This window comes from Vipera berus (genome assembly GCF_964194415.1).
Source record: "Vipera berus genome assembly, chromosome: 6".
Taxonomy (NCBI): Eukaryota; Metazoa; Chordata; class Lepidosauria; order Squamata; family Viperidae; genus Vipera; species Vipera berus.
The window spans coordinates 76,205,933-76,218,692 of record NC_138208.1 but is presented as its reverse complement, the minus strand read 5'-3'; the positions used below and the strand labels follow the sequence as shown (position 1 = coordinate 76,218,692).

General features: G+C 37.1%; 1 protein-coding gene across 2 annotated transcripts in view; it reads left to right on the top strand.

Moving 5' to 3' along the window:
• Positions 1 to 12,760, top strand: part of KDM5A (lysine demethylase 5A) — a 62,878-nt gene that overhangs the window by 13,699 nt on the left and 36,419 nt on the right. For both annotated transcript variants that reach the window (XM_081331160.1, XM_081331159.1), the window contains exons 8-17: positions 1,671 to 1,829; positions 2,430 to 2,549; positions 3,782 to 3,940; positions 4,506 to 4,687; positions 5,679 to 5,841; positions 7,580 to 7,699; positions 10,020 to 10,214; positions 10,338 to 10,519; positions 10,663 to 10,787; positions 12,518 to 12,668. In XM_081331160.1, the coding sequence (XP_081187286.1) occupies positions 1,671 to 1,829; positions 2,430 to 2,549; positions 3,782 to 3,940; positions 4,506 to 4,687; positions 5,679 to 5,841; positions 7,580 to 7,699; positions 10,020 to 10,214; positions 10,338 to 10,519; positions 10,663 to 10,787; positions 12,518 to 12,668 (1,556 nt within the window). The remainder of the gene's footprint in view (positions 1 to 1,670; positions 1,830 to 2,429; positions 2,550 to 3,781; positions 3,941 to 4,505; positions 4,688 to 5,678; positions 5,842 to 7,579; positions 7,700 to 10,019; positions 10,215 to 10,337; positions 10,520 to 10,662; positions 10,788 to 12,517; positions 12,669 to 12,760) is intronic.

Here is a 12,760-nt window from a genome sequence, read left to right as displayed (position 1 = left end):
AATGCATTTTCCCTGTTTGTGACTCTATAGGTTTTTAAATATTGAAATCCAGTATATGCTTTACTTGATTTCTGTAAAATCCTGGATTGAATATTGTTTAAATATAAAAACATAGAAAGCTGATAGAAGAAAAAGACCGTCCATTGAGTCTGTCATTTGGGTTTTTATTTTATTTTAATTTCAATTTTTTACTTTTTGTCGTATGATGTGCGTGTGTTCATCCCAAGCGTGTTTAAACTCAGTTACTGATGATTGACCCTCTGTCAGCCTGAGCTTGACTCTTGGATTGCAAAGATATACTGTGGTTTGTTTAGTTTGGGCCTAATGTGTAGTATAAACTCAGCTGTTGTGCTTTGCAAACTATATATTATTGACTTAGCATGGCCTCTGAACCATGTCTTTGTGGCTTATTTCACAAATCAGCAAATTGTTAGAGCAAACAAAAACTATAATGCTCAAGTCTAAACTTAATTTGCTTTCTGAATAAAATTGTGTTCTAGTATGAGCTAAGATTTGTTAAAGAGCATTGCCCTGGATTTTAAAACAATGAATTGTAAAGTTCTGACAATGTTAAATTTCTCACTAAAATGTATAGGTTGCAAAACTGGAAATATTTTTTCATTAAAATGTACTAAAATTCAGAAATGCAACTAACATTGGCAAATTCATACACAGATATTTCATTAATTACAAAGATAGGGGAGTTAGATTTTCAACTAAAGTATCTCCATATGTTTACGAATATATAAAACAATTCAACACTGAGATGTTTTTATATATAGTAACCCATTTCAAGTGTCCAAAACACCATTTTGAGCATCTTGGAAGTGGTTTATAGCAGCAGTCCTCAGCCTTTCTGGCTTGGTCGACTGGGGAGGTGGGCGGGAGATGGGATGGTTCCATGTGAGTGGCAGGCTCATGCAAATGGAGTGCATGCGCAATGTTCACCCTGCCACTTGCGCGGCCAGGTTCCGGGCTGCGGCCCAGGGCTTGGGGTCTGGGGTCCCCTGCTTTATAGCTTGGATATTTTATCCTCAAAATAACTGGAATGCTGAAGGCAACCTATTTTTTCCCTTTGTGGAGGGACATTCTGAACTTCAAAGGATTCACATATCCCTATTTAAAAATAACTTCCTGGATTAGAGAGCCAGTTTGGTCTAAAGAGCTAGTGGTTAAGGCACTGGGCTAGAAAAGGGAAGACTAGGTTCAAGTCCTGCCTTAGCCATGAAAGCCAGCTGGGTGACTTTCGGCCAGTCCTTCTCTCTCAGTCCAACCCACTTCATAGGGTTATTGTTGTGGGGAAAATAGAAGAAGGAAGATGTGTTGGGTATGTTCAATGCCTTGGGTTGTTTCTAAAAATAAAAGTGGGATGCAAATAAATACGTTCAAATCTGTAAGGCAGACACTGCTATCTTTCTGTCTCTGACCTCAGTAGCAACTCTCCCTTTTATGCATTTGTTTGCTAGGAAGTAGATTTCTGATTTCTTTAGAATTGGTATGGGAGTTGATGCAGATGTACATCCCTCATTACTGTCCACTGTAGAGAACCAGATGTTTCCTATTTAAGTTTTGGAAATTAACTGTGGCATGAAGGATAATAATGCATTTGTGTAATAACTGTTGGATTATATATAATGTCATGAAATTACAAGAAGTTTACTTTTCTGCAGGTTGACTTATACGTCTGCTTGTTTTGTGGTCGGGGAAACAATGAGGATAAATTACTGCTCTGTGATGGATGTGATGACAGCTACCACACTTTTTGCTTAATACCTCCTTTGCCTGATGTTCCCAAAGGTGACTGGAGATGCCCCAAATGTGTTGCTGAGGTACAGTTTTTCTGACGTATATAGCATAGCACAAAATACTCATATTGCCAGAGAAAAACGTGTGGCTTATTTCATTCATTCATATGCATGTACGCGCATATACACAAGGAAATCTCTTGTTAATGATGGCTATCTAGGCTTCTATAGCAAATGTAGTAATATCTGGCATTTGGTGCATTATTTTTATGTTTCTAATAGAAGGGGCTTTGCTTTCTGTAAAATAATGTTGCAGAATACAAAATAGTAAGTATAAGGCTTGAAAAAAAACCTGTGAGCTTAGCTTAGTTCGAGATGATGCTAAGGAAGCTGTGGAACATGCTGCTGAATGACTGTGGCAGATATTGGTGTCTCTTCAAAATTCACAAATTGAACTTTGTTTCTTAACCTTCTTATTTGTATAATGCACTGCAGTAAGTGCAAGCTTTAGATTTTGGAAAACATGCCTATCTCTTAGTCAAGTTGGCCCCTCTTCCTTAAATCCCAGTCTAGATTTGTTTTATCTGTAGAAATTAATTGCAAACTTTATTTTTCTTAAAATTTGGTGAGAAAAAGATAAGAGATAGTCTGACATAATAAATGCTACTTTTTTTCTTCTCGTAGGAGTGTAACAAACCACGGGAAGCCTTTGGCTTTGAACAAGCTGTTCGAGAGTACAGCCTCCAAAGCTTTGGTGAGATGGCAGATAACTTCAAGTCGGATTATTTCAACATGCCAGTTCATGTAAGTGGGTCATTGTTAATATCTTCATGACAGCAGGTTATATGTGTGTCTTTTGTACTGAGAGAGATGGTGAAATTCAGCATGATATGGTCCAACTTGTTTGTAAGTGAGTCCCTCAAATTCTGCAAATTGTAGAAAGTTTTATGAATAATTTATTTGACAGTTGATATATTTTTACGACTTAAAATGCTTTTAGTTATCTTTTAGAATTATATTAATTTTATAGAAATTAGAAAAGGGAAATTGTAGTTCTCTCCAAAATGACAGATGTTTATACAATACGCAGAAAATCTTTTTCCTTTTTCCTTGATGGGTTAGGGTTGGGGTTTTAATATGTCTTTTAATTACTGTTTTATATTCGGGCACAATATTTAATTGTTTTTTAACTTTTGTATTTTGTTTTTATATTATTGCCCTGTACACCGCCCTGAGTCCTTCGGGAGAAGGGCAGTATAAAAATATAATAAATATAAATATAATATAAATATAAATTCCAATCAGCATTACCATAGCTTCGTCAAACTTTGAATGTGACCCACCTTGATAAAACTTGCCACAGCAAAGTTCTTCCTAAGTCCTACTTACCTATCTTATAAACTTTTCATTGGTGTTATCATGAGATTCATATCTCATCTTTATTTTGTTCAAGACAGCATACATAAAACTCCTTTCTCCTGTTTTTGCCATAGCAACTGCGACTTTTTGAGGTGGGTTAAGCTGAAAAAGTAACTGGCCCAAAGTCAACCAGCCGGCTTTTTTGCCTAAGGGAGAACTAGAACTCATGGACTTCTAATTTGCAGTCTAGTAACTGTTGCTCCAATAGTCTATCAATCTCTTCTTTAAAGTTAAAATAATAGCATAGAATTCAAGTTGTATTTTCAGCTGCACTGTGTGAAAAATAGCCCAGGACAAATTACATTAAAATTGCCTAAAGCCCAAAGAAAATGTACGGATGCTTTCTTTACATCTCTTTTTATCAATTATGAATACTGACCCTACAGCAGGGGTCTCCAACCTTGGCAAAGCTGGCTGAGGAATTCTGGGAGTTGAAGTCCACAAGTCTTAAAGTTGCCAAGGTTGGAGACCCCTGCCCTACAGTATGCATTAAAATGCAAACAAATGTGTGCTAAGGAAATTAACACAAATTAAGTTATAAGTACTTGCAGACTTACCAGGGGTTGCAGACTTCGAAACCCGAGCTCCTCTTGATGGTTTTCTCCTGGTCTTTTTAGATGGTTCCTACAGAATTGGTGGAGAAGGAATTTTGGCGACTTGTGAGCAGCATTGAAGAGGATGTAATTGTGGAATATGGAGCTGATATCTCATCCAAAGACTTTGGAAGTGGCTTTCCTGTAAAGGATGGGAGGCACAAGCTAATGCCGGAAGAGGAGGTGTGGCCAAGATGTACCACCTTGATGTAGTTTGCATGCTAGAAGGCAATATTTTAACTGGGTTTAGGTTTAATGCATTTAATGGTTTTCCAATACTGAGAAGAGAGAAGATGTTTAATGTATAGTTTAATGTTCTTTCTGTTGTTCTGTTGGCTGTAATTGCATCTGGCATCAGCATGCTGGGTTCCTATGAGGACTGATTGATGTGCCTGATCTGTATTGCATAGTGTTGGGTAGAATATTCAGCCCATAGATGTGGGTTTGTAGGGATGTGTGAACTGGAAATTTTGCTTTGGATTCCTTACTTTGGCCAACTAACGAGTGTTATAGTGATAGTGCCAGTGTACGGGGTGGAAGATAGGCAAGAGCAGGGTATATTGTACTTATATGGCTTATTGAGTGCAACTGGTCTAGAGCTGGGCCCTAAACCCATAAGACAGAATTTAGAGTGAGGCAGTACATTATGGCATAGCCACAAAATATAAATGCTAAATATATTTGTGATTTTGAGCGGCATGCTGATTTCTTCCTGGTCACTTTTTTATGGACTTTGTTTTGTTGGCAGGAATATGCTCTTTCTGGTTGGAATCTTAATAACATGCCAGTCTTGGACCAGTCTGTCCTTGCACACATCAATGCTGATATTTCTGGCATGAAAGTGCCTTGGCTTTATGTGGGAATGTGCTTTTCTTCTTTCTGTTGGCACATTGAAGATCACTGGAGCTATTCCATCAATTACCTGCATTGGTATGGAGTGTGTTTTATATATATGCTTCTAATGATAACAGAGATAAGGATCGGCATTGTTTCTCCCCCCCCCCCCAGCAAAGTGTAAATCGGGTCTTTTCATAGGATTGAAGAATAAGCATTTGCCTCAAGTGTCTGAATATAGTGGGAGTGGACATGTGTTCTCACAAACCATGTAGCTACATTTATTTATTTATTTATTTATTTATTTATTTATTTATTTTAATTCCATTTATATCCCGCCCTTCTCCGAAGACTCAGGGCGGCTTACAAGCTTAGCAGTAGCCTTCATTCTATGTGTTGTGGAAATATCAGTAAGAAAGGAAATTACATTAGAAATTAAATTTGATCCACAGTTGGGCTCCCATCCTATAACTGGTTTGCAAATGTTCATGTTCTTAAATATGATTTGTGAAAGTGGCTAGGAATATTAGATTGGTTTTATGTATATTCCTATGTCCCATACATTCCTATATGCCAGGAAAGGGTGGCCTCTGATCTTCCATTTGTAGTTAAATTATAACCTCCAGGATCGTCACACTTTGCTCACCCCTGGCATTTAGTCCAATCTTACACAAAAGATTATGATCTGATCTGATCTGATTATGCTTTATATTAAAGCTATTGATGGTCTATAAAAATAAATAATAAAATATGCTGGAAAATATTTCAAATACATTCAGATGGGTAAAGTTTCTTTTCAACTTTTCAGATGCGCAGAGTAAATACTGTAAATTGAATAATTACTTTTTATCATTTTATATAATTTAGTTGGTTGCAGTTAAATTATGGAAAATTATTGTTTTCTTTCTGAATTCCGTGCAGGAAGCTAATGAGCAAGTTGTCAGCTCAACTCTTAGCCTGAAGTATCTTGTTTTTGGCCAGGCTGCAGCACTTTTTCTGAAATATATTAGCATTTGTTGATTATAATTGGAAGTTTCAGTAGAACCTATTTTATACCATATGTTTTCTTTTGGATAATGGACCATAGGGGGGAACCAAAGACGTGGTATGGAGTGCCTTCCCATGCAGCAGAACAACTGGAAGCCGTTATGCGAGAACTAGCTCCTGAGTTGTTTGAGACACAGCCTGATCTTTTGCACCAGTTAGTCACTATCATGAACCCCAATATTCTCATGGAACATGGTGTGCCTGTAAGTAATGCAGACTCTTTCTAAGTTTAACAATTTATGTGCCACAGAATAGTTAGAAGATAATTGTTAAAACATTTCCATTTTCATATTCTGTGTGCCAGATAGTGTCTGTAGATCCACCTATGGATATTCTGTAATTGTTGGTTTTCTGAGCCACTCTGCCTTTCAGTACTGTTATCTGTAGACCCCTATATGGTCAGAATCTAAATTGTTCATTGCTCTTTGATAAAGCAGTTTTAAATTTAGTGCGCCTGTCTTTAGAGAGGATGGACCTGGCCATAATACTAAAGTGAACTCTAAATTTAGTATATTTTTCATGCAACAGACAAAATTGGTTCACAGAATGTATGCTTCCGTGTGTGCCTACAATTGCATTTGTCATTCTGCCTAGGTCTAAAATCTATTCTAGATTCTACTTTGGCAGTTACCCATTTCCCCCATTAGTATATTGAGGGTTTATTCTGCATGCTTTATTTATATAAAGACTAAATTGGCATGGTACACTTTACTTGGTTCCTAAAACTAGATAAAGCTTTGGATCATTTTCTTCAATGAATAAATGAACAAGCATCTATTTGATTTATTTGTTTAATTGGTTTCTCTTGTCTAGTTTTAGCACGTGAAAGATTCACAGCTACTGTGAATCTTTTTCGCAGAAATATAGGATATAAATATTTAAAGAAATGCTTGTAGGTGAGGTATTACCTTTCATTTTCAGTTATGTAAGTGTGGCTGTTGTGACCATGTATGCTACATAAAAGTTGCAGTTCAGGTTTTGTAGAAGTTGCAACTCGCACAAGTGATGCTGATTCATTTATAAATTGGCTCAGGATCTAGCAATGTACAGTAAATTGCTATAATTGAAGTTGAACCCTTTAAAAACAATGCATTTAATATTTCAGAAATAAGAAATAAGGTCACATAACATGGATACAGGAGCATCAATCTTTTTTTTTAAAACAGGCATATTTTGGAATTAAAAAGTGTTGCCAACTGCTAAATGGTATTTAAATCTATTTTGTATTTTATCAACAGTTTCTCTGTTCTTTGTTAAGACAAAATAACATATGCTGCAATCCAAAAGCTTTTAACCTTGAAGTAGGATTTATCTTCCAGGTAGAGAAAAGGTGTTTTTTTTTAGAAATCCGTAGCATGGGATTCAAAGCACATGTAAAAATGAAATGGAATCTCTCTCATATTCTGTGCCAGTTGAAATAGCTGCTTGTTGAATAGACTCTCTGAAGTCCTTGAGGAAATACAGGAAGAGATAATTTGCATGTGATAACAGGAAAAGTTCAAGCACATGTTAGTTTCCCTGCTACATCTAGCATCTAGAGAACACCTTAACAGTCTTTCAGAATAAATGACTGCCACAGGATAAATCTTGCCTGCTGATAGCGTGAGTGCTGCAGTAGTTAGTACCATTCCCAAAAGCACTGATTTACCAACAGACAAACTGGTGATTTGCTTCTGGTTGCCTGTTGTTACCCAAGATATGCAGTTCCCAGCTTAGTTTTATCCTCTTTCTGGGTAAATGAGTATAATTATAAACCAAATAGTGGCGTGTACTCAACTACCATTTCCTTTTTCTAAGAACCAAGGGCCTCCCAGAGCATTCTTGGTAATAACATTAATTTGTTAGCAGTTTAGTTGGTTGTTTAATTCTGCTTTGGAAGATTGTTAATTGCGCAAGATTTATATATTTTTTCTTCAATTTTTTTAAATTTCTTGTATTTAGGTGTACCGGACCAATCAGTGTGCTGGCGAATTTGTTGTGACTTTCCCCCGTGCCTATCATTCTGGATTTAATCAAGGCTACAATTTTGCTGAAGCTGTGAACTTTTGCACTGCTGACTGGGTCTGTATGTGCCTAGCATAACCTAGATTACTACCAATAATTTTCCTGGGCAATAAAAATTGATGATATTTTAGTAAAGGGAAATTAAATAGAGCTCATCTGAAAGATACTTTGGCCAAACTTTAAACAACAAACTAGTTTGTAAATGGATTCCGTTGGATAGTATTTTAACTATTTGTTAATTGCTTTGTCAATTAGTTTCCATTTCTTTAGTTTCTTGCTGTTAATGTGGAATTAGGCAGCCAATTATAATTCGACATGCAAAATTATGAAAAGTTTTTACATCTTCGTATCTACTCACTTAGCTCCTTTGTATGCCAAACACTCTTCATACTTTCCAGTCATAATATTGTGATAAATATTTACAGATAATGGAATGATCAAAAGCAGTTTTAAAATAATATTCTCTTCAAAACCTAGGAATTTGAAATCCTGCAACATTTCTAGCAGTTGTGAGATGTAATATTGGGGCTGGTATGTGACATTTGAAAGTTAAATCCTATGCACTTTGGATAAATAGAGATATGTTCACTAATAATTAATTGGTCCTAAATTGAAGTCCATGAATTGTATAGTAGAATATATGAATTGGGTATTCAATCAAATAGTTCTACTTTTGTGCTGCTTGAAGTAAGAAAGATAAATTCATCAAGATAATGTACAGAAGAGGCATCTTATGCACTATATTTACATTTGACAAGCATACAGAAATAAAATATGAAAATAGACAAATAGCTTGCAGAATGAGTTTTATTTCTAGTTATGATGAATAAAGAGAAGTTTTCATTTTATGAAATCATTTTTAAGGTGTAATATTGACTGCCTATTAAATAATATGCAGGGTAAAGGTAAAGGTAAAGGTTCCCTAGTCTTTTCCGACTCTAGGGGCCGGTGCTCATCTCCATTTCAAAGCCGAAGAGCCAGCACTTGTCCGAGGATGTGGTCATGTGGCTGGCATGACTAGACGCCAAAGGTGCACGGAACGCTGTTACCTTCCCACCGTAGTGGTCCCTATTTTTCTACTTGCATTTTTACGTGCTTTCGAACTGCTAGGTTGGCAGAAGCTGGGACGAGTAAAAGGCGCTCACTCTGTTACACGGCACTCGGGATTCGACCTGCCAAACTGCCGACCTTCTGATCGACAAGCTCAGCGTCCTAACCCACTGAGCCACCACGTCCCTTAAAATATGCAGGCTATAGGCGTCTTATTGAATGAACAGACTTGTTGTTGCCCTGCATCTATATTAAACAACACAGTATTACTGTGTCACTGATTTAAAAATGAAATCTATTGCTGTAATGGCTGTTAGATTTTTGTGTAGGGTATTACTATACATACACACACACACACACACACACACACACACACACCAATCAATGTGAAATCACAGCTTCCAGTCTTTAGCTGGTACTGGCCTTCATATGCACAGAATTATTTTATATTTTTTATTTAGTTATCAAATTTATTTGCCATCCATTTTACGATTCAGGTGACTGAACGGCTCAGATCAAGATAAAATGAATATTCAGTGATTGTAAATATAAAATTGATTAAATTATAAAAAATTAAAATAAGCTTAAAAACAAGGGTTTGGAGGGGAGAGGTAGGTGTACTTCTCTGTTAGTACACCAACCATCTTTTGGCAGCAGCTTGTCCTTTAGGACCCCATGACATTTGACATAGCCAGGTTTTAAGTCTTTTCCAGAAGGCTAAAACAGAGGGGGGTGGATCTTGCCTCCTGAGCCAGAATGTGGGTATGAGCCACTTTAAAATAATAATTTTTTTTTATTTCAATGTTATTACCGGTATTTCATATATTTAAATATTTGAAATATTTTAAGTAAATTGTATATGTACATTTAATTTTGAATTTACTATGATCCAGTAATTTTGGATTGGGTTCCCTAGGCTAATATGAAAAGCTGGGGTCTTGTCGCGTTTATTCATGTTTACTGCACTGTAGCTTTTTTTAGTCAACTGATGGGAAAGAATATAGCTACAGTCTAGAAAGGTTGATTGGAGATGAAATTACATCTCTTGAAATCCATTTCCTGCACGCAATCACTCGACTATTTTCCTCGTCATTATTTTTCATTTCATTGAAGAGTTTTAGTCATTATGACTTCTAGAAACATTATCCTTGGATATTGAACTACACAGTGCCTGACGTAATTTCCCACGCCTTTAGTTAGTACCATTTTACCTGTTTTTCTGTTTGTCTTTTAATTTCCTGCATGTCAGGCCAGGAGCCAAAATAGGTCGGCAATCTACTAGAAATTGTTCTAAATCAAAAGCTGTCTGTGTACCTTGCATTTCTAGCTTCCAATTGGACGGCAGTGTGTAAACCATTATCGACGCCTGAGACGTCATTGTGTGTTCTCTCATGAGGAACTAATCTTCAAGATGGCTGCAGATCCCGAGTGTTTGGATGTTGGGCTGGCTGCCATGGTCTGCAAAGAAATGACTCTCATGACTGAAGAGGAGGCGCGCTTAAGGGAGTGTGTTGTGCAGATGGTGAGCTTAGGGGGATTTTGAAGGGGTTGGGGCTGAGCAAAGAAAATGTATGACCCCCTTTAGGGAAGACTCACAATTCTTGGTTAAGAACTTTTTATCAGATGTTGCCTATTTTTACTCCAGGGAGTGCTGATGTCGGAGGAGGAAGTGTTTGAGCTGGTTCCAGATGATGAGCGGCAGTGTGCAGCCTGCAGGACCACCTGTTTCTTGTCTGCCCTTACCTGTTCCTGTAATCCTGAACGACTTGTTTGTTTGTATCATCCAAACGATTTGTGTTCGTGCCCTATGCAGAAGAAGTGTCTAAGGTAACGATTCCTATTGCTCAAGCATCCCCGTCTTTAAACTAGGATAATCTTTTCTATTAAAACAGCAAGGAATCCTTGACATCTGTCCCACTTCTTCCTTAATGAGCCTTGCAAGATCTTTGAAAGCTCTCGTTTCCTTCCAGATATCGATACCCACTGGAAGACTTCCCTTCTTTGCTATATGGAGTGAAAGTCAGAGCACAGTCTTACGATACTTGGGTCAGCAGGGTCACAGATGCGTTGTCTGCCAACCTCAGCCACAAAAAAGGTTAGATGGACTTTTGTTTCCTAGAAAAATTAGTTCGGGGAAATCCTGGATAGTAAATTAAAATGTTCCAGCTTACGCTTAACGATATCACATTTCTAAACCGAAATTCGGAAGGTGAAACTTGAAAGTTGAATCAATTATTTAAAAAAAGTATTTCCACATAGGTATTATGATATAATATGTAGAATGTTACTTAAGGAGCAGAGACACTTGTGTTTCAATACCGGTTTAGTCTTTGATGCCCAATCAGTTTGTTCTAACCCAACCGCAAAGAAGTAGGCAGATAAGAATATAAAATCCGGAGGCATGGGAAAAAAACCATTCATGTAAATTTATCCCCTCATCCATCTGAAATCTACCGAGATTGCAACATACATAATAAAATGCAGATAATCCTTGCTTAACAGTGGTTACTGGGACCAGCAGCTCCAAAACTAAGTGAAGCAAAACATCCATGTCAGCCCACTGACTTACAATAACAGTGGTGGAAATTCAACTTCCTCACATTAGGTGAATTCTGCATGATCACTGTTTGCAAACTCTTGCCTACTGACTGCTTGTTGGTAGCTGGTAGTGAAGCTTGCAGTTAGCAATCATATGACCCTGGGACTTGTTCAGAGAAGTTTTGGATTGTAGAGGGAAATGTTTTGGCTTAAGGATTTCACTTTTCCAAACCCAAATTTGGAGGGCAAAGAAACATGAAAGTGAACCACCAGTTCACTTTGCAGTTCCAAGCTGGTTGCCAAGCACCTGAATTGTGATCCCATGAACATGGGGACACAGTTGCAACTATGAGTAATAGTGATAGGTATCCTCATGCAGTGCTGTTACAACTTTAAACAGCTACTAAACAAGTGTTCACTGAATGAGGACTAACTGCTTAACAGTTTTCATTTAATAGATAATATATAATAGCATTCTGTGCCCCTTGGCATATAGTCATGCTGGCCACATGACCATGGAAGTGTCTTCAGACAATGCTGGCTCTTCCGACTAAGAAATGGAGATGAGCACCTCCTCCTCCGAGTCAGACATGATTGTACAGGGAAAACCTTTATTTTTATCTTTAATGTGTAATAAAGCTATAATATATGGTATGCGTGTATTTTTATTATACACACACATATACGCATACAATGTTTAAGAAAGCTAAATGTAACACTATTAAAATTACATTGATATATGCCATCCTGATCTCCTTGTAAGAAGGGAAAGATGAAAAATTAAATAAATTAATAAATTGAGCAGGCATACAATCCTTTTAAGTCTTAAATATGGATGAAATAGTACGTTTATTTCAAACTATAATCATACATGAATTTCAAGAATGTTAGACTAACTGGTGGTGTAAGGTCGTTCAAACTTACATTAAGCAAAGTGATATGCACGGGTATTAAAATCTGAAAATAAGGTCTTAATCAGGAAAACCTCTATATGATACTCTAGAATCAGTAAACGATATACATAGGTCCCAAAAATAATCAGGTACTGTGTTTGGTTCTTTGAAAAAGATTAATATAAGTTTTTTTAATTTTCTTAGCCGTTTCCTTTAGGGCAGGGGTGTCAAACTGCCGGCCCATGGGCCGGACGCGTCATCCAGAAGCCACGCCCACCCCATTGCCGGCATTGGCAAAATAGTCCCGATACGTCGCAAGTTTGACATGTCTGCTTTAGGGCATTCTGTAAAATCTGTATTAGAGCAAATGACTTAACAGCCAATTTTTTTGCAGATGTGATTGAGCTGAAAGTAATGTTAGAAGATGCTGAAGACAGGAAATACCCAGAGAATGACCTCTTCCGTAAGCTGAGGGATGCTGTGAAAGAGGCAGAGACTTGTGCTTCAGTAGCCCAGCTGCTTTTGAGCAAAAAACAGAAGCACAGGTATGAGCAGGCATTTAATTTTAAAACCAGCCACATGAAATGTTCACGGCACTTTGATAAAATAATAAATTGCACTTTGCCAAATGGAATAT